At 32.0% G+C, this 26,305-nt stretch overlaps 11 protein-coding genes across 11 annotated transcripts in view; 7 read left to right on the top strand and 4 right to left on the bottom strand.

Annotated features, from left to right (window-relative positions):
* Positions 1 to 26,305, bottom strand: part of LOC128966094 (protein BRICK1-like) — a 67,373-nt gene that overhangs the window by 36,921 nt on the left and 4,147 nt on the right. The gene's annotated exons all lie outside the window — the stretch shown is intronic.
* On the top strand, positions 145 to 1,186 carry LOC128966091 (small integral membrane protein 4-like). The gene is made up of 2 exons (XM_054312903.1): positions 145 to 475; positions 991 to 1,186. The coding sequence occupies exons 1-2, from the start codon at positions 245 to 247 to the stop codon at positions 1,117 to 1,119; spliced, it is 360 nt and encodes a 119-aa protein (XP_054168878.1). The 5' UTR covers positions 145 to 244; the 3' UTR covers positions 1,120 to 1,186.
* LOC128966089 (protein aveugle-like) lies at positions 1,128 to 1,743 on the top strand. Its single transcript, XM_054312901.1, has one exon. It carries the CDS (start codon positions 1,157 to 1,159, stop codon positions 1,637 to 1,639), a length of 483 nt encoding a protein of 160 aa, XP_054168876.1. The 5' UTR covers positions 1,128 to 1,156; the 3' UTR covers positions 1,640 to 1,743.
* On the top strand, positions 2,210 to 2,933 carry LOC128966092 (U6 snRNA-associated Sm-like protein LSm3). Its single transcript, XM_054312904.1, has 2 exons — positions 2,210 to 2,430; positions 2,561 to 2,933. The coding sequence occupies exons 1-2, from the start codon at positions 2,410 to 2,412 to the stop codon at positions 2,846 to 2,848; spliced, it is 309 nt and encodes a 102-aa protein (XP_054168879.1). The 5' UTR covers positions 2,210 to 2,409; the 3' UTR covers positions 2,849 to 2,933.
* Positions 3,003 to 5,818, top strand: LOC128966079 (conserved oligomeric Golgi complex subunit 5-like). Its single transcript, XM_054312889.1, has 4 exons — positions 3,003 to 4,873; positions 4,993 to 5,124; positions 5,206 to 5,601; positions 5,676 to 5,818. The coding sequence occupies exons 1-4, from the start codon at positions 3,018 to 3,020 to the stop codon at positions 5,803 to 5,805; spliced, it is 2,514 nt and encodes an 837-aa protein (XP_054168864.1). The 5' UTR covers positions 3,003 to 3,017; the 3' UTR covers positions 5,806 to 5,818.
* Positions 5,958 to 7,262, bottom strand: LOC128966140 (mitotic spindle assembly checkpoint protein MAD1-like). The gene is made up of 2 exons (XM_054312955.1): positions 6,283 to 7,262; positions 5,958 to 6,184 (listed from the first exon to the last, which is right to left on the bottom strand). The coding sequence occupies exons 1-2, from the start codon at positions 7,103 to 7,105 to the stop codon at positions 5,958 to 5,960; spliced, it is 1,050 nt and encodes a 349-aa protein (XP_054168930.1). The 5' UTR covers positions 7,106 to 7,262.
* Positions 7,334 to 10,815, top strand: LOC128966139 (isobutyryl-CoA dehydrogenase, mitochondrial-like). The gene is made up of 4 exons (XM_054312954.1): positions 7,334 to 7,346; positions 9,317 to 9,865; positions 9,953 to 10,567; positions 10,643 to 10,815. Exons 1-4 carry the CDS (start codon positions 7,334 to 7,336, stop codon positions 10,780 to 10,782), a joined length of 1,317 nt encoding a protein of 438 aa, XP_054168929.1. The 3' UTR covers positions 10,783 to 10,815.
* On the bottom strand, positions 11,023 to 12,374 carry LOC128966138 (innexin inx2-like). The gene is made up of 3 exons (XM_054312953.1): positions 11,685 to 12,374; positions 11,287 to 11,601; positions 11,023 to 11,193 (listed from the first exon to the last, which is right to left on the bottom strand). Exons 1-3 carry the CDS (start codon positions 12,372 to 12,374, stop codon positions 11,023 to 11,025), a joined length of 1,176 nt encoding a protein of 391 aa, XP_054168928.1.
* On the top strand, positions 12,832 to 14,401 carry LOC128966086 (calcium/calmodulin-dependent protein kinase type II alpha chain-like). Its single transcript, XM_054312898.1, has 3 exons — positions 12,832 to 13,617; positions 13,703 to 13,819; positions 13,920 to 14,401. The coding sequence occupies exons 1-3, from the start codon at positions 12,944 to 12,946 to the stop codon at positions 14,182 to 14,184; spliced, it is 1,056 nt and encodes a 351-aa protein (XP_054168873.1). The 5' UTR covers positions 12,832 to 12,943; the 3' UTR covers positions 14,185 to 14,401.
* LOC128966081 (phenylalanine--tRNA ligase alpha subunit-like) lies at positions 18,074 to 19,993 on the top strand. Its single transcript, XM_054312891.1, has 2 exons — positions 18,074 to 18,785; positions 18,864 to 19,993. The coding sequence occupies exons 1-2, from the start codon at positions 18,318 to 18,320 to the stop codon at positions 19,923 to 19,925; spliced, it is 1,530 nt and encodes a 509-aa protein (XP_054168866.1). The 5' UTR covers positions 18,074 to 18,317; the 3' UTR covers positions 19,926 to 19,993.
* On the bottom strand, positions 20,003 to 21,916 carry LOC128966085 (RISC-loading complex subunit tarbp2-like). The gene is made up of 5 exons (XM_054312896.1): positions 21,773 to 21,916; positions 21,552 to 21,675; positions 21,268 to 21,415; positions 20,809 to 21,196; positions 20,003 to 20,745 (listed from the first exon to the last, which is right to left on the bottom strand). Exons 1-5 carry the CDS (start codon positions 21,776 to 21,778, stop codon positions 20,221 to 20,223), a joined length of 1,191 nt encoding a protein of 396 aa, XP_054168871.1. The 5' UTR covers positions 21,779 to 21,916; the 3' UTR covers positions 20,003 to 20,220.

Below are 26,305 nucleotides of genomic sequence, written 5' to 3'. Positions count from 1 at the left end.
GATTATTAAATTTTTGTTTTTAAAAAAATTAAATAAATAAATAGTTTATCCCAACAAACAAAAAAACGAAACAAAAATCCCTAAAGAGTTGATCCTAAAGTTTGGTTTTCTGTTTGATGGTTACATCTGTCATGTGGTGCCACTCTTTGATGAATATGACAATCGCTTTGTCTGTCAGTGTTAGCCATTTGAGAGGAGAAACCAGTTGTTTGTTTGAGAGACTCAGTCATCAGTTACTCTTTAAATGATTGGTCGCCTAAACAGATCGTCATCGGCGGTAATCACTTATATCTTAAGAAACTGGCCGTTAAGAAAACAATTGGGTTTCTATGCATTTTTGCCGCTATTCTTCGCCAGCGGTGCTCTCATCGAGTATTTGATGATCAACTGGGAGTTCAATTCAGTTAACTTTTATAAAGTCTATACCAAGAAGTACGCCCAGACAGTGGCCAAACAGGCCGTCGACATTGAAGTGGTAATGTTTTAAATGATATTACAATTTGACCTCCTCTTCACCACTTAAGACCCTCTACTACCCTATAGTATAGACATCTTTGAATAAGTAGATCTATACAAGTGATCGACAAGTGTCGCCACTTTTTTGTGTTATTATTAGGCCTTAAATATTACTGTAGTTTTTGTTATCGTTTTTTTTATAGGCTTTTATAATATAGTTGTTGTTGTTGTCTTCATGTCTTGTTTCTCATCCAAGTCTTTTTTGATAAAATCTTATATAATATAGTGTGTTATTAGTGATCACCCAATCAGATCCAATCCCCCCAATTGATTATCATATAGGATATGCCATATGGTCTGCGATGGTCTCAATATATAGCATACATGACTAGCGCTATGCTATCCATGTTATTGGGATCGCAAACTGTTCATCACTTTTACAAACCATTAGATGTACCACTAGTTTGATTGATTGATATATTTTTTAAGACATTTAATTAATTCATGATTTTGTTTGTTTTGATGGTCTATCAGAGTATCGATCGGCTAATTGAATCGGAACGGGAAAAACTGGTCAAACAATTGGCGACAGCTAAACAACAACAACAAATCAATGATAAACAAGAAGCCGACGGGCATTCCGACAAACGCAATGGCCAATAGCCGTAACAGACAATTGTCGGCGGCATCGGCTAACTCGATGACCAATAGTCTTAGCCGGCAGTCGTCGGCGGCCAATTCAATGACCAATAGTCTTAATAGACCGACGACGGCGGCAGCGGCGACAACAATGAACAACAACAACAATACCAATAGTCTTAGCCGGCCGACAACAATCACCAATTGGTCTAATTGTGGCACCAATTCGGCTGAAAAGCGACCAAAACCGGTATTCTTCTGGAACAATGCCGACGTTATGAAATGGATGAAACGTCACTGCGAACAGTACTACGGTCTCTACGGTAATGCCTTTCTCGAGAACGAAATTACTGGCCGATCGTTGGTCCGTATGACTGATTCGACACTCGAACGTATGGGTATCGCCGACAATGGCCATCGGGACGATATTCAGCGTATTATTTTGAAATTGAAACTCAAAAGCGATATCATCGAAATCAAAGACTTGGAAAAAAAGAGCCAATTGGGTGGCTATGCGTCGTCAGTGACTACGGGTCACAGTTAGGTCACCAGACATACAGACAAAGACAGGCCATCAAAATAAAAGCCGATTTGATGAACCAATTGGTGGCCATCACCAACCAAACCATTCATATATATATATATATATAATCATTAATTTTTTTTTCAATTTAATTCAATTTAATTTATAGATGTTTATAGACATCGATTGATTAGCTAATTATATATTATTTACCGGTAATTAAATTACCCGTAATTTACAATACTTTATAATACTATTTAGTGCCTTTCAATTACCGTAATTATATGATAAATAAATTTTTAAAGTTTACATTACACCCATATATACCGGTATATAATCGTAATATAATAAATAAAAATTTATATTTAAAAAAAACTATATATATTATTAAATTTTTTGTTGACTTAATTATAATTAATATAAATTAATATTAACTTTAATATTAATTACATTCAAATACTTATTTAATTACAGTATTTTAATATAATTATTATTATTGTTTAACCTATAGATGTCTATAGTGTTTATGATATATGAAAATACAGTACAATATTATTTTGTACGTAATGTTAATACAAATGCAATAAAATGTTTATTTAGTTTTTGAATGCATTGTTCGCCACATCACTGGTGTGTCTGTCATATCTGATTCAATTGATTCAAACAAATCTGGATTTAAATTAATTAATTTCATTGAAAGATATATATACACGAAGATTATACGTCCATTGATTGTCACCACCTGAAGTCATCGTCAACTTTCTTCAATTGGTTTGATCTCAACACACGTGATGGCCGATGAAAATGAACCGGTATTTTGACGATTGATTGGTTTTTCATTCATTTAAAAGACTTCATTAATAAGTGATAATAACTATTTGTCTTCACTTCTTATTTTGTTTTGGGAACACCCGGTCTGTCTTCAACCAACCAACCAAACAGTCAGTTCCGGCAACAGTTGAAGAACCGTTGGATTTGATTCGTCTGAGTCTAGATGAAAGGATTTACGTTAAGATGCGAAACGAACGGGAACTTCGCGGTCGTCTTCACGCCTACGATCAGCACTTGAATATGGTATTGAGTGATGTGGAAGAAAGTGTTACCACTGTTGAAATCGATGAAGAAACCTATGAAGAAGTATATAAGACTGACAAACGACACATTTCGATGCTCTTCGTCAGAGGCGATGCCATCATTCTGGTCTCACCGCCCATCAGATCCACTAATTAAAAGTGTTCATTGATTTGTTGATCCAAAAACTCTTGTATTTCTTGTACTATTTAAAAAAAAAAAATTAATTATCATTTGTGAGTGTAATTGAATTAATCATTTGAAACTAATATTAAACTATAAAGTGATTTATCATTAAAAAAAATAAGACATTTTTTGTGTGTGAAAAATGAGTGCCGAAACCACTACTACTACTACTACTACTACTACTAGTGTTAAGACAATTGTACAGACATTGAGTACAACTGATCCATTGGTCAGACAATTGATTAGCGATGACTTATATAAACAGTTTTTAGACGATAGCTTTGACGATAGTTCAAAGACTATCACCACAGGTGCGGCTCATTCAATGTCCATCAATGAACAGATAATTAAGATAATGGCGGGCATAGATGTCCTTAACAAATGTGTTCAGCAGTTAGTTGCCAACAAATACGACGATCTATTGGTACAGTCGTGCAAAGTCGATACATTGCAAGATGTACTCAAACAGATGCAAATGAAAATCCAGTTACTATTGACACAGATCCAGAAGATCCGATCGAAACTGGTTGATCCGTACGATACAATTTGCCGACAGATTGCTGTACTGAATAGACTGCAGGTTACCTGCGATCTGTTAAGACAATCGATACGTATTATACATTTGTTGAAAAGTCTTCGCGATTGTCCATTCGATGTCGAAACCGAACCGTCGCTATTGGCCCGACAGTTGACCAAAGCTGGTCAGTATTTGTGTCAAATTGAAGATATTGTAGCTCAAGACACCAATGGATGTCTCCATAGGATTGATGTTATCAAACAGGATTTGAAATCTATTGGAGGACTTAAGCTAAGACTCATTGATCGTACGGATCAGTTGATGAGCAAATCATTGGACGATCGAGAGAACGGGCAATTGGCTGCTGCACTACAAGTATACTATAATCTGAATGTTTTGGACGAAAAAGTTGGACAACTTGTCGATCAAAAACAAAATCAAATACGCAAAGCAATTGCCACTGCAATGGATACGTCGGCACTGAGCCAATCAAAGAGTTCGACGCCGGGCCGGGTTTTCATACCGATGACCATCGCTCAGAGCAGTACATTGCGGTCGACTTTGAGACAAAACTTGGATACACTTATCGATAAGATATTTGATATGTTTTGTCAAATCAATTTGGTATACAAATTGCTTAACGATGGAAGAGATTCGCTAACCAACAGTAGTCTTGTGGATCAGTTGACTGATAGAAACATTGATGGACTGAACAGTTTCTGGACATACGCAACAAAATCATTGTCGGAACAGTTATGCAAAGCGGCTAACGAATCGCAAGCAGTACGTCAGGCACTGGAAACTGAATTTCCTAATTATCTCCAATCGCTCGGCAATCTATGGCAACGTATTGGTCGTGAGAATCGGGAAATAAATGCCGAACGAATATTACGGTCATCGGTTCAGGCTTTCGAAAGTGCATACCTATCACGATCGCTGTCACTGCTATTTGATTCGGTAAACAAAGTGTTTGCCGACGCCAAAGAATCGTCTTACGGCAACAGCGGATCAAACACTACTACTACTTCAAGTGACTCAAACACTGCATACTTGCAAACGGTTCCCTCGGATAAAGACATCAAACTTATTGTCCGACATATTAGCGGTGAACTCCTGGCCAGCAGTGGCGATAGTCTACTGTGTCAATCGGTGGCCAAAAATGTATCGAAAACTATCAACTTATTTGTATTGAAATCGGAACAATTGTCATCGACCGACGGTAATTCTACACAAGTAATCGGTTCGTTTACGGCCAGTCAGCGGCTAAACTCGACAATTGTCGACAGATTGCAAATGTTTCGCTTGAAAATTACCAATCTATTGGCCACAACCAACTGTCCACCCGATTATCTGAAATTAATTGAACAATCGTTGACATCAATCGATAATCTAATGTACAATACATTGAATCCGATGTTTGATAGTATAAGCGATGCCATCGAAGCTATTCTATTGACAATGCATTCGGAAAACTATAGCGAGTAATGATAAAAAAGTTTTTTAAAATTAAAATTATAATTTAATTACAATTAATTAATTAATTTTTTGTTTGTTTGTAATTTACCGGTAATTATTTGGACAAAAAAAAACAACAACAAAGTGATGACAATTCAGGCATCAATGATAATGAAGTCAAACCTTCGCAATACATGAAAGAATTGCAGACATTTATTGCCCGTATTTCCAGTGATTATTTGTCCCAATTTCCCGATTGCGATGTCACTAACAAATGGTAAAAAACAATCAACAATATTGTCATTAATATTATTTTATTTTTTAATTATCGGTATTTTTTTGCGGGTGATTACCGTAGCGTCGAACGAGTGGCCAATCGTACGATCGAACTATTTCTCAGACATATCTCATTGGTTAGGCCACTGTCCCGTAGAGGTCGTATGATAATAGCTGCCGATTTTGCACAGTTAGAGATGGCTCTGACACCGCTTTGTCAGCCGATATCACGACTCGGACGCCAATATCGTGTCCTCCGGTCGTTCAAACCGTTGTTGATTCAGACACCCGAATCAATAGCCAAATCGTGCGCTATCGGCGATCTGATAGCCTATCCGCTGATCATACAGTTTCTGATCTCTAACTATGCGCCCAATGAGATCAAGAGTGCCCATCATTATATGAATTGGTCACTAACCAGATATAACAAATGGTTGGATCAGCACACGGATGATATGGAAAGATTGACATTAATTAAGTAATAATAATAGGATTTTTTGATCGATAATATAGTTTTAATGATTATTATTATTATTATTTCAATTAATTAAGGAATTCATTGGAGTCGTACATCAAGACTATCCGTCAATCAGATGGCAAATCGTTTGCATCCGTTTATCCTATTCTTATAGAACTATTGCAAAAAGGATTGCAAAAATCATCGGAGATCACTACCAATTGATCCCAACAATACTACTAATAATAATAATAATATAATTTGGAAATAAATTGTTTTTAATTACTAAATCTTTCATTTTTTATAAATAAATATCTAATCTATATATTTGAATAAATTGAATGAATTAATGAAATTATTTTTTTTTTGTATAAAAATCAAACAATAGTTTGTTTATGAAACAAGTCGAGTGTCAGTGAAGCCAAAAATGCCGGATAACTGTCGTGAGCCGTCAAATAGGTATTAACCGATTCCTGTAGTTTATCCGAGTATTGATTTTCCATGATTTTAATGGTACGATCGGTATCGCACTCGAACAGTAGTTCATCATCGGGCGAGTCGGCGTACATATGTGTCAATCGGTATTTATTTTGTTTCAACATATCTTCAAATTATCATCAAAAATAAAAGAGAGAGAGAGAGATAAAGAAATAGATCCCGAAATTAGTTGAATATTAAAAGACAACAAAATAATAATAATACCGATCTTGAATCCCGTCAGCCGATAGCAAACCTCACGAAACTCTTTACTAGTTTTCTTGAACGCATCGATAATATTCTGCTGACGTTTCTCAGCGCTTGTCAACTGTTTCTTCAGTTTGTCCAACTCTTGACTATATTTGATACCTTCGTCTATCTGTCGAGTAATGTCGGCATCGGATCCCGACTCTAACAGTTGCAATCGTTGTTCAAGTCTTTCATTTTCGTCGACCAATCGTCTGAACTCTTCGTTACGTTCAGCGATTGTCATCGACAATGGATTTTGTTTCAAATGTATGATACGATAGTTATTGATGTCATTGTCATCAGGTTTTGATGTGATTTTCGACTTTTGGCTGTCTTTCAATGTCTTCTCCTCCAGCGATGCCTTCACAGTCTTCTGGTGTGCCAATTGATCCTCTAGTTGTCTAATTTGTTGTCGATATTCATCTACAAGTTTGTTGTTGTTGTTGTTGTCATCATTTAGTGTAGTCTTAAGTCTTTGGTTTTCGGCCTCTAGTTGTTGACAACGAAGTCTATATTCTTCCAGTTGTGAATCGTTTAGGGTGTGAGTTGTTGTCGTGAGAGGTCGCGGAACTGATCCCATCGGATCCAATTGCATTAGCGTCGGTCGCAGAGCTGATCCCATCGGATCCAATTTCATAAGTGTCGGTCTCATTGGTGTACATACATAGGGATGTGGTCTTAGCGGATGTACTGACGATGAAGTGGACACCAAAACAGATGCCGATGACGACGACGAACAAGCCTTGAATGTCGACTTTGGTAGCGGTAGTCGTGACCGCATTTGGCCATTATTTTGCATTGTTATCAATGTGTGTGTGTGTGTCTTAGTTATACGTGTTTAAAGTGTTTGGGATCAACTAAATGGTGACAATCGGTGATAACACACACAAACATAATAAATATCTCATAACGTATTGCAATGTTTTTTGTTTGTATATAAAAATAAAATGTGATTTCAAAATAAAAATTGATTTTCCAATTCAATCGCTGATTGGCTTAGAGTCGCACAATCGAATAGCCAATCAAAATGCTTGTACAATGTATTTATAATACATGTATTGGTATTTTTGTTTAAAAAAAAAAAGTTTTCTTAATATGTGTAATAAGTTTTGATATATTAATTAATAAGTTATTAAAAAAAATTATTTATTATTAAATATTATGTAATAAATATAAGTTTGAGTTTTTTTACGGCCTAATTATTTATTAGGCGTACCAATACATCAACAACAAAAAATTATTGTAATTTTTCAAAAATATTTTATTTTTAATTATTGAGATTTTTATTATACATTTGTAAATTAATATTAGAGTTTATATGTTGTACTGTAATAGGCATTAAAGCTATGGTCAGTGCTATCTATACTGTATAGGGATTTAAGTCAATAAAATATTGACCCATAAAATAGTCGGCAATTAATTGATAAGTAAATTAAAAACTTATAGAAAGTGAGAATATTTTTTGTATAAAATGGCACCAAAAAAATGTTTAAGAATTTAAGTCTATTTTTTGATAATTAAATTATTACTTATTTAAGTGAAATACAGTATATATCTAAATATAAATTATTTTCAAGTATTTTATTAAAAGTATCTTTATTATCAATTTTAAAAAATTTTATTTTACGAGTTTTATTTTAAATTATACAAATAATAATAATTAAAAGTATAAAAAATATCTTATTTATTATTATTTTCTAAATAATATAATTAATTGCAGTATAATTAAGTATTATTATTATTTTTTTAATTTTGCAACTTTTATATTTAAATATACAATTTAAAAAAAATTAGTAAATAATAAAAATTATTTATTGATTTTATTTAATTTAAATATTTTGAAATTGTTTGGTATTTCTATAATTAATGTTTATTAATATTTATAAATACAATATATACTGTATATTAGTTAGAGTAGTAACACTTAAAATGGTTATACAGTTATGTAATATTGAACTCAAATTATGATATATTTTTATAATTAATTATCATATAATATTTATTAAAAAAAATCATTGATAACAAACAAACAAAAATCACAAATTAGTTATGATTTAATATTTTTGTTAACTTTTTTTGGTACTAATTATTAAAAAATATATATATCACAATTATATATATATATTTTATAAGTATTTGATATATTTTGAATTTTAAAAAATCAAATAATTTTATTACATATATTATTTATCAATCAAAATTTGCATTTACATAATACAAAACATATGGAAAACTATTAAAATAAAAAATTTTTAATTAATAAATTTTTATTGTTATTAAGTTCATTCACTTAACTTAATTCATAGTCAATAAATTAATTTTTTTTTATAAATAAATAACTAATTTATATAGTTTAATTATTAAATGACCAAATTTAAAGTCTAAAATCACCTTGAACAATTTTTGTATCATATATATATAAGATGAAAATCTACAATTCAAAGATAATACACTAAATAAATTATGGCAAACAAGTTTAATCATATATATATATAATAATCAAGGTTATGATAGTATCGACTATAGACTAACTGTGAGGTATTTTTCAACAAAAAAATAAATTGAAAAATTGTCAAGGATATTTACTGGTATATAATACTCATTTAACAAATAATAATAATAATAATAATAATAATATAATTGACAATTTTTCATACATACACACGTACAGTATATTTTTTTGCTACAATTAATTTGTTTTTTAAAAAATTAATTTATTATTATTATTAAAATTTCATATTTCATTAAACATATTGTAGTTTATTAAATAATTTTATTTAACTGTGTATTTACAAACACAATGTTTATCTAATAAAATTAATATTATAGTTTAAACTTATAAAAAAAAATGTGTTAACTAATTGTTTTGATTAGTGTATTATACTTACTAATAACTTATAAGCAAATTATTATTATTATTATTATTATTTTATTACTAATAGACTATATTAGTAGTAATAGTGAATAAATAAATTAACAAAAAAATAATAATAAATAAATATGTTTTCAGTATTAATAAAATTCAAACCAAATTCTGTGAAACATTTAAGTAAAAACATTAAAATAATAATTAGCAGAGAATTCAATGAATATTCACACAATTCGTTAATTGATCCGTCAATCGGTCTGAATGAAGAACAAAGGGAACTACAGTCGATGGCCTATCAGTTTGCTGTCAACGAGTTTCGGCCGCATATGAAGGAATGGGATCAAAATGAATATCTGGCCATCGATAAGCTACGTAAAGCTGCCCGATTGGGTTTCGGCGGAATCTATACGCCGGCCGAAAAAGGAGGTACAGGACTGACACGATTGGACACATCAATCGTTATCGAGGCACTGGCCCAGGGATGTGTGTCGACAACGGCTTTGTTATCCATACACAATATGGTCTGCGCAATGATAGCCCAATTTGGTGACGACCGTCAAGTCGGGTCATATGTACCCGATTTGGTCTCAATGAACAAATTGGGTTCGTATTGTCTAACCGAACCAAATGCCGGTTCCGATGCGGCAAATCTGCAAACAAAAGCCGATAAATCAAACGACTACTATATATGTACTAAAAAATTTTTTATAATTATTTAATTAATACAATAATTTTTATAATAATAATAATTATATTATTATTTTTTGTTTTGTTTAGTAAACGGCACTAAAAGTTTTATAAGCGGTGGCGGCGAAAGTGATATATTTCTAGTAATGGCCCGAACCGGCGGTACCGGTTCTAAGGGTATATCGTGTTTTATTGTTGAAAAAGGTAGTCCCGGATTGAGTTTCGGTATTAAAGAGTCGAAACTCGGTTGGAATAGTCAACCGACTCGTCAAGTAATACTCGAGGACTGTCGGGTTTCGGCTAGCAATCTGTTAGGCAAAGAAGGTTACGGTTTTAATATAGCCATGAGCGGCATCAATGGCGGCCGAGTTAATATAGCATCGTGTTCGCTGGGAGGCGCCCAGTGGGCACTGGAAGATACATTGAAGTATACGTGCGATCGTAAACAGTTTGGCCAGGCGATTGCCGACTTTCAAAATAGTCGTTTCGAGTTAGCCTCGATGTCAGCCGAATTGTTGGCCTCCAGGCTATCCGTCCGAATGGCTGCCAAAGCTATCGATGATAAACAATTGACAACAAATACAAGTGATATTTCCGATGAAAATTCAACACAAATACCGGTCAGCACTTTGTGCGCAATGTCTAAACTGTTGGCCACCGAAAAGTGTCACAATATTATCGATAGATGTCTTCAATTGTTTGGAGGTTTGGTTTTTGTTTTGTTTGTCATAATTGACTAATTATACAAAAATTAATTAACTTTTTTTTTTATTTCAATAGGTTATGGCTATTTGAAAGACTATCCAATTGAACAGTTATTAAGAGATACAAGAGTTCATCGGATTCTTGAGGGAACCAATGAAATAATGAAAGTCATTATCGCTAAAGATATCATTGATAAACATTTACATAAAAATTAAATTAATTTTTAATTAGTTATTATAAATATATTTAATTTTTTATACACACATAAAATAAATAAACTATAATATAAAGTTATAATACTGTAAATGTTATATACAGTAAATATAAAAATATATATTAATAATAATAATTAATTCAATATTATATAATAAATATTAAATACATGTACAGTACAATTCAATTGAATAATATTATACATTAAAAAAAAAATATTATTAATTAATTATGAAAATTGTTTAAACGGATGTTTGATTGTTATTGATATCAACTACTATTTTGTTATTATTATTATTATTATTATTATCGATATCAACTATACTGCTATTTGAATCGACATTTAATTGAAATTTTCGACATAACTTTTCCAGAAGTTTAGCCGAAACTATGGGTTCAATATTGTGAGTTAACTAAAAAAATAAATTAATTAAAAAAATAATTTAAATATTTTTTTAAAAATATATATATAAATTCAAACAAAAAAAAAGTTTTTTTTTAAATACCAGATATAATATAAACCAATTTCCGAGATATAGACGTGAAATCAGAAGATTGATTTGATTGTCACTATTATCCAGACATAACTCGAACCGATGGCGACAAACATAATAACGAAATTGTGGACAACAAATGATTACCAGACGAAATGCTACCACAAAACTGGTTACAATCGCCAAGAAGTAGTACCAAAACCATAGGAACAGATAGATCTTTTGGTTGAATATATTGACGGATAGGACACATAAGGCATCAATGGTTTCCACACTACCCGTAGCCCCGAATCGTTTGAATTCACATTTGCTTAGAATCGGAAATATCTGTTATAAATAAATATAATTATTTAGTTTTAAAAAAAAATAATTTATAAATTATAAAACAATTTTAATAATTATTTACTAACTTTAGTCATGGGATCCACTTTGACAGTAGGATCGCCAGTCAAATGGCGAAACAAACGGAAACCATAATCGTTGAACTGATGGCACAAAAACATATCGTTGACAACAATCTGAAGGATTACATTCAATAGGGATAGGATCTCACAGAACCAGTACTTCATGGCATACCAATCGTTAATACCATTGGTTTTATATAGATATTCGACAATTAGGTCGACTTTCCTATCGATTGCTTGACTATCGGATGAAAAATAATTCAAATCAGATACCAGTGCCGACATCTTATTCTGTTCGAAGCACTTCCATAGCCAACGAGGAAAGTAGAAAAAGATTGATTGCATAAACAACATAAACCAAACCCATTGATAGTAGTAATGGTAGATCAGTTGCCGTGATTGATGTGTACCCAGTCCTCTGTAGATACCGACATCGGTATCGGCGGCGTAGAGATCGGGATCTATTGAATAGGTTGAACCAATAAAACAGTACATATTTAGCGTAGATTTATCTACTGTTTCGCCACTAGATTCGCAATCAATGGGTTCGCCAACCAATAGTTTTGTTGAATTTATTAGACAAAATGTCATCAATATTATCACTGTTAGTGTACAATGTAGACGAAATACCGTACCGTCAATATGTAGTCTACGGTAACGCAAAAGTTTGCTTAAAGCGGCAAATGTTTCCAACATTTTTTAAAATTTTATTATTTATTTTTTGTTGATTTAGTATTATTTTTGTGGACAAACTTTTTTTTTAAATATATATATACAATTGATATATATATTAGTGATACTATTGATACAACAGTTGACACACAATTCAATAAAACAAATTAATTAATTTAAATTCAATAAATTGTGTTATTATTATTATTAACTTTCATAACAAAAAAATAAAATAAATAAATCTATAGTTTCTCTAATATAGTATTCAATGGAAAAAAATTCTATTGAATTGCAATTTCTATTAATAATATATTAATATAATAATAACATATATAATAATTAATACTAAATTAGTAGACAATAATAGTAATAATAAGTCGCGCGCGCGACGCGCGATACGCGACAGCGCGTGAATTAATACATAATAATAATTAATTATAATTAAAAAAAACAAATGAATAAAATATTTAAATTAATTAAAACAAATCAACAAATTAAAAAAATCAGTTATTAAATCAAACAACAATAAAAATCATCAAAAAATTATAGACTTAGAAGAATAAGAAGAATAAGAAGAAGAAGATAAACAAAACATGTCGTCCAGTAGTAGTAGTAGTAACTATCAGCAGAATTATCTTTGGGAAATGAATCCAAACTTTTCGGTGGCTAATCCGGGAGACGATACCCGAAAATATCAGAACGAATACACACAGAAAGAAGAGTTAGGCAAAGGCGGGTTCGGTATAGTCACCCGTTGTATACATAAGGGAAGGAATCTGGAATTGGCCGCTAAGATCAACAACGCGGCCGACAAAAAGCGTGCCCAGGAGGACGAACGCGATATCTGTATGGCATTGTCGGCTCACGGCCATCTAAATCTGGTCAATCTGTTCGATTCGATTACCGAAGGCGATGTTGTCTACAATATGTACGAATTGGCCACTGGCGGCGATCTGATGCAAGAGATTACTCGTAAAGAGTATCTGAATATCGATGAGGCGGCCATTGCTATCTGCCAGATACTCGATGGTGTCAATCATATGCACGATAGAGGCTATTTGCATCGGGATCTCAAGCCGCACAACGTACTCGTCCAGTACAAGGGCGTACAGATCTACAAGATTGCCGACTTTGGTCTCAGCTGTCGCCGACTACTGCAAGGCCTGGCCTATGTACGGCACAATCATGGCCGTGCCGGTACTGTTATGTATCAGCCGCCCGAAGCTATCAATCATAATCCCTATGATACCGATTTTGATATCTGGAGGTTTGTTAGTTAGTTAGTTAGTTGTTGTAGTTGTTGTTAAACTTATTGAAAATTATTGATATATATATATATATATATACTGTAGTTGTGGTGTCATACTATACCAAATGTTGGCCGGTTATGCACCGTTCTGGGAGACCTCCAATCCGGATATGCTTGCAAAGATCAGTGCCGTTGACTTTGAGTATGCAAATCCCGAATGGTAAGGGATCCCTAACCCATTAATAACACATATTATTATATTATAAAATATCAACCAATTGTTTGTTTGTTACTGTATTTAAAAAACTATATAAATACAGGTCCAACATGGATGAGCCCAAACAGATGATCAATGTTATGATAGCTGCCTTACAAAATCGGTTCAATTATCAACAAATTGTGGCATTGCCAATGTATATAAGAGGCAGACACCAAGCGCTGACACATCCGCCAAAAACCAATGTCCTCAAGCAATACATTGCCCGCAAACAGTTGAAAAAAGATTTGCTCCGAACAGAGGCCGCCCGCAGGGCTGCCACTCAGGCACAACAGGCACAACAGGCCGGCGCTGCCGGCGGGCCTTAAAAAAAACGGACGGACGGCGCCCCCACTCCACCCCAACCCCCGCCTAAACAACCGCAAACTGTTTTATCTTCATTCATACCATCACCACCACAGCAACACCCAAGTGGTAGTAGTAGTTGTCTTCAATCGTTCAGTTTTTTTGGGGGTCAATCAATTCAATCTTTTTTAAAAAAAACAAATATCCAATAATTATTATTATTATTAAAAATCAATAAATTATTCATTATTATTTTTTGAATTTAATTATTTATTTCTATAACTACACGGTATGATTTGAACACCAAAAAAAAATTATTGGCCAAAAAAACTTTAATATAAATTTATTGATTCAATACTACAAATTTATTGTAAATTTTTTTTTCCAAATATATTAATATGATATTTGATTTGAAGTTAATTTAATTTAATTTAATTTAATTTTTTGGTTATAAATTAATTGATATACTAGTGTATCAATAAAGTATAATAGTATCTCATAGTTGTATAAAATTATAATAATATAATAATAATAATTCTTTTCCAACAATTTAAAAAAAAATAAATATATTTTAGATATCTTGCGAATAAGTATTTTTGTTTTTTTTAAATTTGAATATCAATTTTTTGTCGGTAATATTATAAATAAAAAATTATATTAAATATAAACTGTTTGAGACAAATAAAAAAAACATACATTTAAACTATTATAAAAATATTTTTATTAAAAAAAATAATAATAAGTGTTTTAAAATACTGTATTTAAATAAATTTTAAATGTCAAACTAATTAATTAATTAATTATAATGGCTAATTCGGACTTTACGCACATTAGAAAAAATTGATTTTTTTTAACAGAGAATAGTTAATTATGATCTAAAAAACATATATCCATCAAAATTATTGCGCGGAAACACCTAAAACCAAACTAAAATCTAATTTAAATACCTGAGCTCTCATAACATAATTATACACTTATTATTAAATAATATAAAAAATTAATATTAAACAATCATTAAGAGCGTGATAATAATAAACATTTATAACAACTTTAATATAAATATATTGTTGTTAATACTTAACAATAATATTATAGCTATCAATTTGATTGGAAAATTAACATTACATCCATGAGCCGGAAGAGGAGGCATTTGTTTTCTAGTTTATTTTTAATACTAATAAATATCTATATATTATAGTAAATTTATTTGTAATTTATTAGTAAACAAAATATATTTATTGTATTAAACAGTATTATAGATAATTATTTATTTATTAATAATTATAAATCAAAATTAAATACTTATTTATTATTATAAATATAGGTTAGGTTAGGTTAAGTAACGAACAAACATTGATTCAGTAACCCCAGTACTGCATAGATTAGGTTAGGTTACTATTAAAATTAGGTTAGGTTGCGGATCGAACTCCAGGTTAGGTAACGCGACAAACACTGATTCGGTAACCCAAGTACTGCATATATTAGGTTAGGTTACTATTGAAAATTAGGTTAGGTTGCGGATCGAACACCAGGTTAGGTAACGCGACAAACACTGATTCGGTAACCCCAGTACTGTATAGGTTAGGTTAGGTTAGGTTAGGTTAGGTTAGGTTAGGTTAGGTTAGGTTAAGTTAGGTTAGGTTAGGTTAGGTTAGGTTAGGTTAGGTTAGGTTAGGTTAGGTTAGGTTAGGTTAGGTTAGGTTAGGTTAGGTTAGGTTAGGTTAGGTTAGGTTAGGTTAGGTTAGGTTAGGTTAGGTTAGGTTAGGTTAGGTTAGGTTAGGTTAGGTTAGGTTAGGTTAGGTTAGGTTAGGTTAGGTTAGGTTAGGTTAGGTTAGGTTAGGTTAGGTTAGGTTAGGTTAGGTTAGGTTAGGTTAGGTTAGGTTAGGTTAGGTTGAAAATAAAAATAACATTGCTATAAATTAAAATTGAAAATATATCAATAATTTTTTTGGGTTTGAATTAAAATATTGTTTTTGGGAAAATGTGTCAGACATATATACAAAAATCCAGAGAATATTATCTTAAAGTATTATCTTGATAGTCATTGACAACAATATTATTTTTTAAGAGTTATTATAAATGTTTATATAGTTCTCGCGCTTAACAATAGACTAATATTAACTTTTTTATAATTAATTTATAATTATGTTATGAGAGTTCAGGTATTTAAATTAGATTTTAGTTGGGTTTTAGGTGTTTCCGCGCAATAATTTTGAAGGATATATGTTTATTAGTTACCAATTAACTAATTCCTGTTGAAAAAAATCAATTTTTTCTAATGTGCGTAAACTCCGTATAGGCCATTATAATTTATTAGAAATTGTTTGTTTGTTTGGATAATGAATATTAAAAATAATTGTAATCATAATTGTAATGATAATAATAATATGAATATGAATACTAAGATCAATGAAACCATAATTGATGATAAAAAATCTGATAAATGTCTACAAAAATCTTATATAACTATTAACAGTCCATTTGGTGATCATCGACAACAACAACCTAACAGACAATTGGATGGACAGAACAATGATGAGGAAGAAAAATCTATGGCATCGTCATCATCGTCGTCACCGACGAAAGTGGTTGCCGAATATGTACCGAAAAATTTTCGCCAAAATTTACCGAAAAACAATAGACGATCAACGAATCGGTGCAAACAAATCCGATTTGATTTCAATGAACTCAATGGTTGTCTATCATACCTGAGGTTTATGATCCTAACCCTATGTCTACTGATTGTTATCATTATAGTGTTTGATTTGATTTCCGATGAACAACACAATCATCCACAACAACAGCAGTCATCATCACATCACGGATTGACTATCAGTGAAATTGCTTACAACGAAACAGTTGTCAAACGCCGACATCCGTTGACAACGAAATCAGAAACTTGTGGCAAATATTATCTACTATTCGTTTGTTTGGTGTCCATAATAGCCGAAACTTTGCTATTGATTTGCTATTCATTTCATATTGTCGAAGCATTTCCATCGTTCAAATGGCTAACGTTTGAATCAATCAAAACAATTGTCTGGTCCGTCCAGTTTGTTGGCCTAACCATTGCCATCACCTTTTTCGACCTGTCCGTCGGTATTGTTGGCTTCATAACACTATTGTTGGCCCTATTGTATGCAATTTTGGCCATCTATAAGACAGTCAGCTATTGTCGCGGATTTGTAGCCCAAGACAGTGACGAAGATCCCGATGATAATCGACTTCATCAGCTAAGACCTAATCGGAGATTTACGACTCAACAGCTGAGACAACAACAACAAGAACAGCACAAACTAGACCTTTAAAAAACATTTTTTTTTTTGATAATTAATAATTAATTTATAATTCATATTTAAAAAATGATTGTGTATTTCATTTATATAATTACTTAATAATAAAAACTTTTCAAAAATTAAATGTAAATTAAGTTTTTTTTAGTTACACAAGATATTTATAGTTTTAATTATTATTAGTAATATCTGTAATCTAAATATATATCTATATAATAACTAAAACAGAAAAATTTAAAAATAATTAATTAAAAGTATATTAAAAAAGTAAATTTTCTTAATTAATAAAAACTTTTCAAAAATAAATCTAAATTAGTTTTTTAGTTATACAAGATATTTATAGTTTTAATTATTATTAGTAGTATTAGTATTATTTGTAATCTAAATATATATCTATATAATAACTAAAACAAAAAAAAACTTTAAAATAATTAATAATTACTATTAAAAGTATATTAACGAAAATATTTTCATAATTAATAAAAACTTTTTTTTTTTTTTAAATTTAAATCTAATATAACGTATAACTAACTCATTGATGGCAACACTTGTATTGTATGTCAAACACATACACACATTGTTTACAATACTTTTATAATACAGTATTTAATAATACAATTCAATGTATATAAAAGTTATACACATATTGTTGTGAACAACACGTTGAGTGATGTAATATTTTTGTGACCATCGATGACATCATTTTAAAAACCATTATACCATTGGATCAATTGGTTGGAAGACAATAATAATAATTTATAATAAGAACTTGATTTTTTGGGTTTTGTTTGCCTCCTTCTCCATCTAAATCCGTGTCCAAAGAGATACTTAATTATTATAACCGCGTTATTACAGTACTAGTGATGTCTGCAGACAACAGTTTAGCCGAAGACATATTGAAACTGTTGGACAAAAGACAGAAATTGAATTCACTGAGTCTATCGAATGAGCTGTCTATTGATCATCAGCGGTTGGTCGGCGCTATCAAGTCGTTACAATCCATAGGCGAACTGATCCGATGTCAGCAAACAGAAACCAAACGTCTGGATCTGACTCAAGAAGGCCGACATATTGCCGACAATGGCAGCCACGAAGCTATTGTTTTCAATGCTGTTCCAGCCGGCGATGATGGCGGCATTGAACAGTCGCTGCTGATGAAGATAATCGGCAACCCGTCAGTGGCCAAACTTGGCTTCAGTAAAGCCATGTCGCAGAAGTGGATCGCTATCGACAAGAGTTCCAACAAATCGATTGTCAAACGAAATGTCCAGTCGATTGAAGATGAAGTACAAGTGTTGTTGAAAAAGATCGGTTCTTTGACTATCGATGAGGTTTGTTGTCCCTAAACTATCCAATACTACTGTCCCAAGACTTTTGACCAAATAATTTGTTTTGATTATCAATTACAGGTTAGTGATCAGCAAAAACAAGATCTAAAGAAACGAAAACTGATTCAGGAAGTAGTGGTCAAAAGCTATGACATCGAAAAAGGAGATAACTTTACGCTGAATATTGTCAAACAAGAAACAGATTTGACGGCTGAAATGATTTCGAAGAATACATGGAAAGACAAACAATTCAAAGATTATAACTTCGACGCCATGGGTATAGCACCCGATAGGGGACACTTGCATCCATTGTTAAAAGTTAGGGAACAATTTCGACAGATATTCTTGGAGATGGGCTTCTCGGAGATGCCGACCAATCGGTTTGTCGAAAGTTCTTTCTGGAACTTTGACGCCCTGTTTGTACCGCAAAAACATCCGGCTCGCGATCTTCAGGACACCTTTTTTCTGGCAGATCCGGCAAACTGTACACAATTACCCGTCGAATATATGGAAAAAGTTAGATCAGTTCATAGTTCGGGCGATTTTGGTTCCCAAGGCTATCAGTACGACTGGAAGACCGAAGAAACCCAGAAGAATGTATTGCGTACGCATACGACCGCTGTTAGCGCCCGAATGCTCTACCAATTGGCTCAGGAATGCCAACGGGACGGAAAGCCGTTCAAAGCGGCCAAATTGTTTAGCATTGATCGGGTTTTTCGTAACGAAACACTAGACGCCACACATTTGGCCGAATTTCATCAGATCGAAGGTGTTGTTGCCGATGTTGGCGTTACGTTAGGCGACCTCATGGGTCTGATTCAGGAGTTTTTTCTTAAGTTGGGTATCAAACGGTTACGTTTCAAACCGACCTATAATCCGTACACTGAACCATCGATGGAAGTGTACAGCTATCACGACGGACTGAAAAAATGGGTAGAAATCGGTAATTCGGGTGTTTTCCGACCCGAAATGCTGCTGCCAATGGGTTTGCCGCCCAATGTCAACGTATTGGGTTGGGGTCTGGGTCTGGAACGGCCGACAATGATTAAGTACGGTATCGATAACATCCGTGATCTATGCGGTCATAAAGTTGATCTACAAATGGTTTACGACAATCCTGTTTGTATACTTGAAAATCATTGATATATTTATTATTATTGTTTTTTCTCTTTTGTAATCAATTATCAACAAAAAAAATTATTAATACATTTTTATGTGACTATTATTTTTCTCAAACATTATGTATATGTTTTTTATAATGATATGAAACTTAAGCATAAAAAAAATTATTATTACCGGTATTTAAATGATTATAAATTTTTTTAAAAAAAAGATGCAATCATCAAAATGAATAAATTAATTAATTAGATCCTAATTGTTGTTGTTGTAGATGAAACTCAAACTCATCGCTTAACTACAGTATTACCGCTTTAAATATTTAGGCAACAATTTCGGCCAATTGGACGGATTTTACGGTATTTTTGTTAACCGATAGTTTGTTGATCACATGCTTTTCTTTTAACAAACTAAACAATTTGATGGCATTGCCGGCAGCCGTTTGTTTGGCATCTTCTAGTTGTTCGGATGTACCCCAGGAAGTCAGTACCGGTAGGTCAGTGTAGGTAATATCATTGGGTATGACATGAATCATACACTGGTAGGTATTCGAGTAGCTTAGCTGAGGCACAGTTAGCACTTTGAACTGACAGTCCAATTGTTTGGTCAATTCTAACAGTTTAGTCAAATAGTCGGTATCGTATTGTAGACCCATAGTTGTTATATTATTGTCGTCATCCAGACAGTCGGCAATCAATTTGTTAATATTTTCGTGTACGTCTTCGGTGAACTGATCCAACTTCAAAAAGTTATCCAATTTGACTTTGGCTGGTATTACTTGACCACTTGTTTTCGATTCAATAAAATTATCTATAAATGTTGATTCAAATTGTTGACCATTTTTGTCCTGAAAAACAAATAATTGTTTGATTAAGTAATGGATCAAAAAAGCCAAACCACCAATACATACGTTAATGTCATCGTCGGCTAAATTTTCGTCTTTCAATCGTTTGATCATAAGTAGTGCTGCTTTTCGTTTGGCCAGCCGTTTCGATTTGGCCACTCCTGTCTCACTGAAGTCCATATTCTCGATAATGCACTTCATTTTGAACACTCTTTCGTGTGGCAGTCCTTCTTCGCTGATCGTTTCGTACAGCGGTGGCCGCCAATGTCTTTTCATACATATTTCCTGCAGTTTACCGACCGGATTGCTATCGTCAGTGGTGTCATTATCGAGACTATAACTACCGGTACTATCATCACCACCACCACCACCACCACAACCGCCGTTGCCGTCGCCACTGCTGCTGCCACCGCCGCCAACTACACCGGCATCGGGATCTGTCTCATTGCTATCACTAAAAAAACGATTAGATTTTTTTAGTGATCAAAATAATTATTATTATAACAAAAAACACTTTTTTTTTACTTAAGACTCAGTTCTTTCATTATCTCCAGTATAGTATCCGCTTCTTCCACCTGATAGTCACTTTCGGTAATAATCATTTCGATAGCTCTTCGGGCGACCGCGTGTTTAGCCTTTTTCTTGCTCTGACCGGTGGCCGTTGCCGTCACCTCTGTATACGCATGTGTTCGCGGGTATTGATGATAATGGATAACCATTAGTGTGGTTATAACCATAATAAGACAATTGATGGACAATTATTAGTTGATATATCATATATATATATATATATGTGATATGATAATTACCTCCGGCCTGAACCCGATAGATGAAAGTCGGCGCATGAACTACACCCTCGACTGATAACAGTTGATACTCGGGTTGGAGGCCATTGTGGGCACAGATTTCTTGTAGTCGACTAATCGGTGTTTTCTGGTTGTTGTTAATCATTATATAATGATTTGGTCATTCAATTGGATTTAATTTTTTAATAATTAACAAAAAAAACTTCAATGGATCAAACTCTTACCTCCATTATTTAATTGATCCAAATGGTGACTATGATATACTGTATAGAAATGATCAAACAGTTTATAAACAAGTTTAACACATCATATATTAACTATTAAATTAAGACAACTATTAATTTAATAACAAAAACATGTGTTTTGTTTTAATGACTGAATATTTACAGTATTTAACAGTAATATTAAATTATATTATTTTATTTTTTTTTTTTAATATTATTTTATTACTGTTTGTTATTTGTATACAAACTTTTTATTTTTTTGATATCAAATAATAAATTTACATTAATTTCAAGTATTGTAAACACAATGTAAATACAGTGTAGTATTAATAGTTGTTAGGCAACAATAATTTTGTAATGCAATAGATAGTACTCTCTCTCTCTCTCTCTCTCTCTCTCTCTCTATATATATATATATATATATACCGTATATTATATTAATATGATTTTGTGTGTGTGTAGGGGGGGGGGTTAAACCCATTAACTATTATTATAAGTTATAATTTATAACTAATATTGTATTAAATTTTTTTTTTTAATTTATAATAATAATAATAATTAATTAATTAATTAAAAATAAAAAATTATTAATAATAATAATAACATAAATAAATAATTAAATTTATTAAATTTAAATATAATTAATTAAAAAATTAATTGTAATTAAAATAAATTTTTAAAAATTATTAATAATAATAATAACGAAAATAATTAATTAATTAAAAAAATTAATTGTAATTAAAACAAATAAAAAATTATTAATAATAATTAATAAATAAAGAAATAAATAAATGTCCGGGTAGAAAAATTAAAAAGTTGGAAAAAACGGGTAACGGTTTACCACATAAAGTCTAGTTGTGTGAGTGTGTGTGTGTGTGTGTGTGTGTGTGTGTGTGTGTGTGTGTGTGTGTGTTATGTTGTGCGTGACGTACGTGAGTGCTCTGTATGTTTGTCTATATGTCTATATGTATGTGTGATTGTGTGTGAGTGAGTGAGTGAGTGTGTGTGTGAGTGAGCACTGGTAGGCAATGGTAATACAGTGTGTGTGAAAAGCCATTCCCTTTTTCATAGCATATAGAGATAGAGACAACCAGTGATTATGTGTTTATTGTTTGCCATTATTTTATTATCATTAAAATCGACGGACTTTTCTTCGAAGAAATTAAAAAAAGTTTTTTAACTAAAAAAAAAAGTTTTTTATTTTTATTTTTTAGAAGAAGAAAAAAGTTTTCATCAGCGGTGAAAAAATTCATAGGAAAATAATGGACAGTCGTATCACAAAACTGTCGACAATAGTGGACGACAAGACAATGATTGCCCAATTGATTCGGGAAAACTCGCCCAGAGTTCGGCTAATAGAGTTTGCCGACGCCCGGGCCGACATCTGGCACTTCTTTCGGCTGGTCTGTTTGGACGGCATAACACTGCCGTACGCCGTATGCATCCGATGTATGAAACCGGTCAGCTATAAGGCCCGCGAAGGTACCGGTGGCCTACACCGTCATCCGTGTTCAAAGCACGCCATTGCCGCGGCTATCGCTGCCGGCATACCGTTCAGTACGCTAACCAATCGGTCGTCAAAAGCTCGTCCGTCTTCGCAAAACTCGTCGTCCTTTTCCAGTCAATCGGCATTTATTTCGACAAAAAATATTACCGATTTTACTATTGCTTCGACATCGTCGGCGTTGTCGTTGTTTTCAAACAACATTAGTCAAGACTTAAAGCCGTTACCGCCGCTCAACTCGTTGGCCGCCTTAGAGTTGGTCCAGAATTTAACACAAAACAACTGTCTTATAGCTGAAGATTTATCCATAAAGTCTTCGTCGAAGAATAATAATAATAATAGTATAAATCAAACAAATCGTAGCCAACAATTGAAAACTTCAATTACCGATAATAATCATCAATTAGACAACGAAGACAACAATAACAACAACAAGACAATGACAACGATGACAATCAATGGTACCAATGAAGAACTGATTGCACTGAATATAATCAAATTGTTTTCAACAGAACTGATACCTCTGGATGTATTAGAAAAGCCATCGTTTATCCGATTAGCCGAACAATTGATTAGTTTCGGTGCAATCAATGGTTCGCTTAGTTTTAAAAGATTTCCGATTAAAAGTTTATTCGCGAAAACCTACGATACCTTACAATTTGATTTCAAAAGTCTAATCAAACAGTTATCGTTTGTAACGTTTGTTGTCGACTTGTGGACACAAGAGGTTACCAATCGTAGGTTTATGACTGTATGGATTCATTGGACACAACAAAATCATTGTAGAATATATGTTACCAAAGATATAACACATCTGACGCCAACATCGACAACAACAACATCGACAACAAATGGCCAGCAATTGATTAAACAATTGGATTCAATACGCAAAGAAGTTTGCGATCCGAATGCCGATTATGTCTATCTGTTTGACAATCAGTTTAGCGATTATAATGTTGTCGTCGCCGATGATGATGATAATGATAATGATGACGAAGTCAATGATAATAATAATCATAATAATAATATAATGTTTTGCGTTAGCCATCAATTAAGTACAATATTAGACGAATTACATTCAATCGAAGAGTTTCGGGAACTACTGAACGAAATCAAAGTTGTTGTCAATAATCTAATAATACAGTCATCATCTGTTGAATCATCGTTTTGTCTGAAATTTATTGCACAAAGTATTTCCGGTTTTGATAATTGGTTTCAAATATTGAATTTAATGAAACTATTGAAAGAATTGCCAAATATTAACAATCTATTTAACGGTAATAATAATAATAATGGACACGAATTTCAATATATCGGTAAACAATTGTTCGGAGAAATAGTCGACTTTTTGTCGCCATTCATGGAAGCGCTCAACTATTTTCATAGCGAAACAACTACGACAACAAATAATGACAAGTCTGTTGTTGATACCATCATCACTACCACCACTACATCCATCAATTTGATAGTACTCTGGAAAGTCAAACTGGAAAATCATTGTAAATGTCATCAATCGGACGGTGTGGTCATCAAATCGATGAAACAAAAGCTCGGCGAAGCCATCCGTCGGAGTCGACTAAATCATTGCCGCTATTTGATGGCCGTATGTTTTGATCCGCGATTCAAGAAACTGAAAATGCTATCACAGGATCAAAGAGACCGAACTTATACAATGATTCGCAAACAACTTCAGCAGCAGTTTTCTTCGTCGTCATTATCATCGTCGGCGAAGCAAAAGTTATTATTATCGCAACAATTATTAAGACAATCAACATATGATGACAGCTGTTGTACTTCTGGTGGCGATACTGAAGAGGAAGATCAAGAAGATCAAGAAGAAGATCAGGAAAGAAGTAGTCGTAATAATAATAGAAAAAAGTTGAAAGCATTTCACGAAACGTTTACCGAATATCTGGATGAGACAAACGAAGAAGAAAAAGATGAATTACAAAGATATCTGGACTTAGATGTCGGCCAACAGACACAGCCGCTAGAATTCTGGACGACTGACCATTCGTCGCGATTGCCGCGACTGCGGCTGTTGGCCCAAACCATACTAACAATACCGCCGGTAGTGACCAGATGTTGTCATTATTGTCCAAATGGCGAACAATTATCCAAAAGACGTCAGTCGCTGGATATGAATAGTTTGGATAAACTTCTTGTATTGAATACACATTTCTCATGAAGTGAACAAAACAAACCAAACATAAAATACTATATATTTATATTATTATTATTATTATTATTTATAATTTTATTTTATATATATATATTAAAAAAATACTGTATATATAATAATTTAATTTAAATATATATATATATATATGATTTAATAAATTTTCTAAATCTATTGACAAAAATCAGAAAATTTTTAAATGTAATATAAAAATGAATTAAAATATGAATTAAAAACCATTTGAATAAAATTATTGATGAATCAATTTATTTAATTATAATCATTTAATATTATAAATTAACTTAATATTACTGTTTATGGAAATCTTTTAATCAGGTCTCAGCTTATATACCGTAAAATATATAAAACAATTATCGGTAATAATAATAATATTTTAAATCATACCTTAAAATATTTTTTGATTAGGATTTACTATACATTACTAGATATTAATAGTAAATATAAAAATTAAATTAATAAGTATTATATTTATTAATTATTATTATATTGAATATTATACTGCACACATTATTATGCGAAAAATTTAAACACATATTTTTTTAAAAAATAAATTTAGTAAAAATTAAATTACAGTAGATTTTTAACTACTAATAACAAATAGGATAAAACTTTTTTTATGTAAATGTTATACCAGTATTAATATAATTAAAATAATATTTTTTTTATAGAAAAATAATATTGATTTTTATTGCAAACAATTAATATATATATATTTTTTGGTTCTCTAAATGTACAATAATTAATAATTAATAATAATAATAATCAATATTAATATTATTTCACTAAAACAATTATTACATTACAACAACAAATTAATAATATATAAGAA

The sequence above is a fragment of the Oppia nitens genome, unplaced genomic scaffold (assembly GCF_028296485.1).
Source record: "Oppia nitens isolate AA-2021 unplaced genomic scaffold, nextdenovo-longstitch-racon4-pilon3 scaffold19_pilon_pilon_pilon, whole genome shotgun sequence".
NCBI classification, from domain to species: Eukaryota; Metazoa; Arthropoda; class Arachnida; order Sarcoptiformes; family Oppiidae; genus Oppia; species Oppia nitens.
The sequence above is the reverse complement of the archived record's forward strand: the minus strand, read 5'-3'. Positions and strand labels throughout refer to the sequence as shown.

Excerpts from the sequence above, each read along its gene's own strand:
- LOC128966091 (XM_054312903.1), top strand. The coding sequence starts at position 245 with ATGATTGGTCGCCTAAACAGATCGTCATCGGCGGTAATCACTTATATC. Across the intron at positions 476-990 it reads AGGCCGTCGACATTGAAGTG|AGTATCGATCGGCTAATTGA; the intron begins GTAATGTTTTAA and ends ATGGTCTATCAG.
- LOC128966089 (XM_054312901.1), top strand. The coding sequence starts at position 1,157 with ATGACCAATAGTCTTAGCCGGCAGTCGTCGGCGGCCAATTCAATGACC.
- LOC128966092 (XM_054312904.1), top strand. The coding sequence starts at position 2,410 with ATGGCCGATGAAAATGAACCG. Across the intron at positions 2,431-2,560 it reads TGGCCGATGAAAATGAACCG|TCAGTTCCGGCAACAGTTGA; the intron begins GTATTTTGACGA and ends CCAACCAAACAG.
- LOC128966079 (XM_054312889.1), top strand. The coding sequence starts at position 3,018 with ATGAGTGCCGAAACCACTACTACTACTACTACTACTACTACTAGTGTT. Across the intron at positions 4,874-4,992 it reads CATTCGGAAAACTATAGCGA|TGATGACAATTCAGGCATCA; the intron begins GTAATGATAAAA and ends ACAACAACAAAG. Across the intron at positions 5,602-5,675 it reads GAAAGATTGACATTAATTAA|GAATTCATTGGAGTCGTACA; the intron begins GTAATAATAATA and ends CAATTAATTAAG.
- LOC128966140 (XM_054312955.1), bottom strand. The coding sequence starts at position 7,105 with ATGCAAAATAATGGCCAAATGCGGTCACGACTACCGCTACCAAAGTCG. Across the intron at positions 6,185-6,282 it reads GCTGACGGGATTCAAGATCG|ATATGTTGAAACAAAATAAA; the intron begins GTATTATTATTA and ends GATAATTTGAAG.
- LOC128966139 (XM_054312954.1), top strand. Across the intron at positions 9,866-9,952 it reads ATCAAACGACTACTATATAT|TAAACGGCACTAAAAGTTTT; the intron begins GTACTAAAAAAT and ends TGTTTTGTTTAG. Across the intron at positions 10,568-10,642 it reads ATGTCTTCAATTGTTTGGAG|GTTATGGCTATTTGAAAGAC; the intron begins GTTTGGTTTTTG and ends TTATTTCAATAG.
- LOC128966138 (XM_054312953.1), bottom strand. The coding sequence starts at position 12,374 with ATGTTGGAAACATTTGCCGCTTTAAGCAAACTTTTGCGTTACCGTAGA. Across the intron at positions 11,602-11,684 it reads AAGTGGATCCCATGACTAAA|ATATTTCCGATTCTAAGCAA; the intron begins GTTAGTAAATAA and ends TATTTATAACAG. Across the intron at positions 11,194-11,286 it reads ATTGGTTTATATTATATCTG|TTAACTCACAATATTGAACC; the intron begins GTATTTAAAAAA and ends TTATTTTTTTAG.
- LOC128966086 (XM_054312898.1), top strand. The coding sequence starts at position 12,944 with ATGTCGTCCAGTAGTAGTAGTAGTAACTATCAGCAGAATTATCTTTGG. Across the intron at positions 13,618-13,702 it reads ACCGATTTTGATATCTGGAG|TTGTGGTGTCATACTATACC; the intron begins GTTTGTTAGTTA and ends TATATACTGTAG. Across the intron at positions 13,820-13,919 it reads GAGTATGCAAATCCCGAATG|GTCCAACATGGATGAGCCCA; the intron begins GTAAGGGATCCC and ends ATATAAATACAG.
- LOC128966081 (XM_054312891.1), top strand. The coding sequence starts at position 18,318 with ATGTCTGCAGACAACAGTTTAGCCGAAGACATATTGAAACTGTTGGAC. Across the intron at positions 18,786-18,863 it reads GTTCTTTGACTATCGATGAG|GTTAGTGATCAGCAAAAACA; the intron begins GTTTGTTGTCCC and ends TATCAATTACAG.
- LOC128966085 (XM_054312896.1), bottom strand. Across the intron at positions 21,197-21,267 it reads ATGAAAGAACTGAGTCTTAA|TGATAGCAATGAGACAGATC; the intron begins GTAAAAAAAAAG and ends TCGTTTTTTTAG. Across the intron at positions 20,746-20,808 it reads TAGCCGACGATGACATTAAC|GACAAAAATGGTCAACAATT; the intron begins GTATGTATTGGT and ends TTTGTTTTTCAG.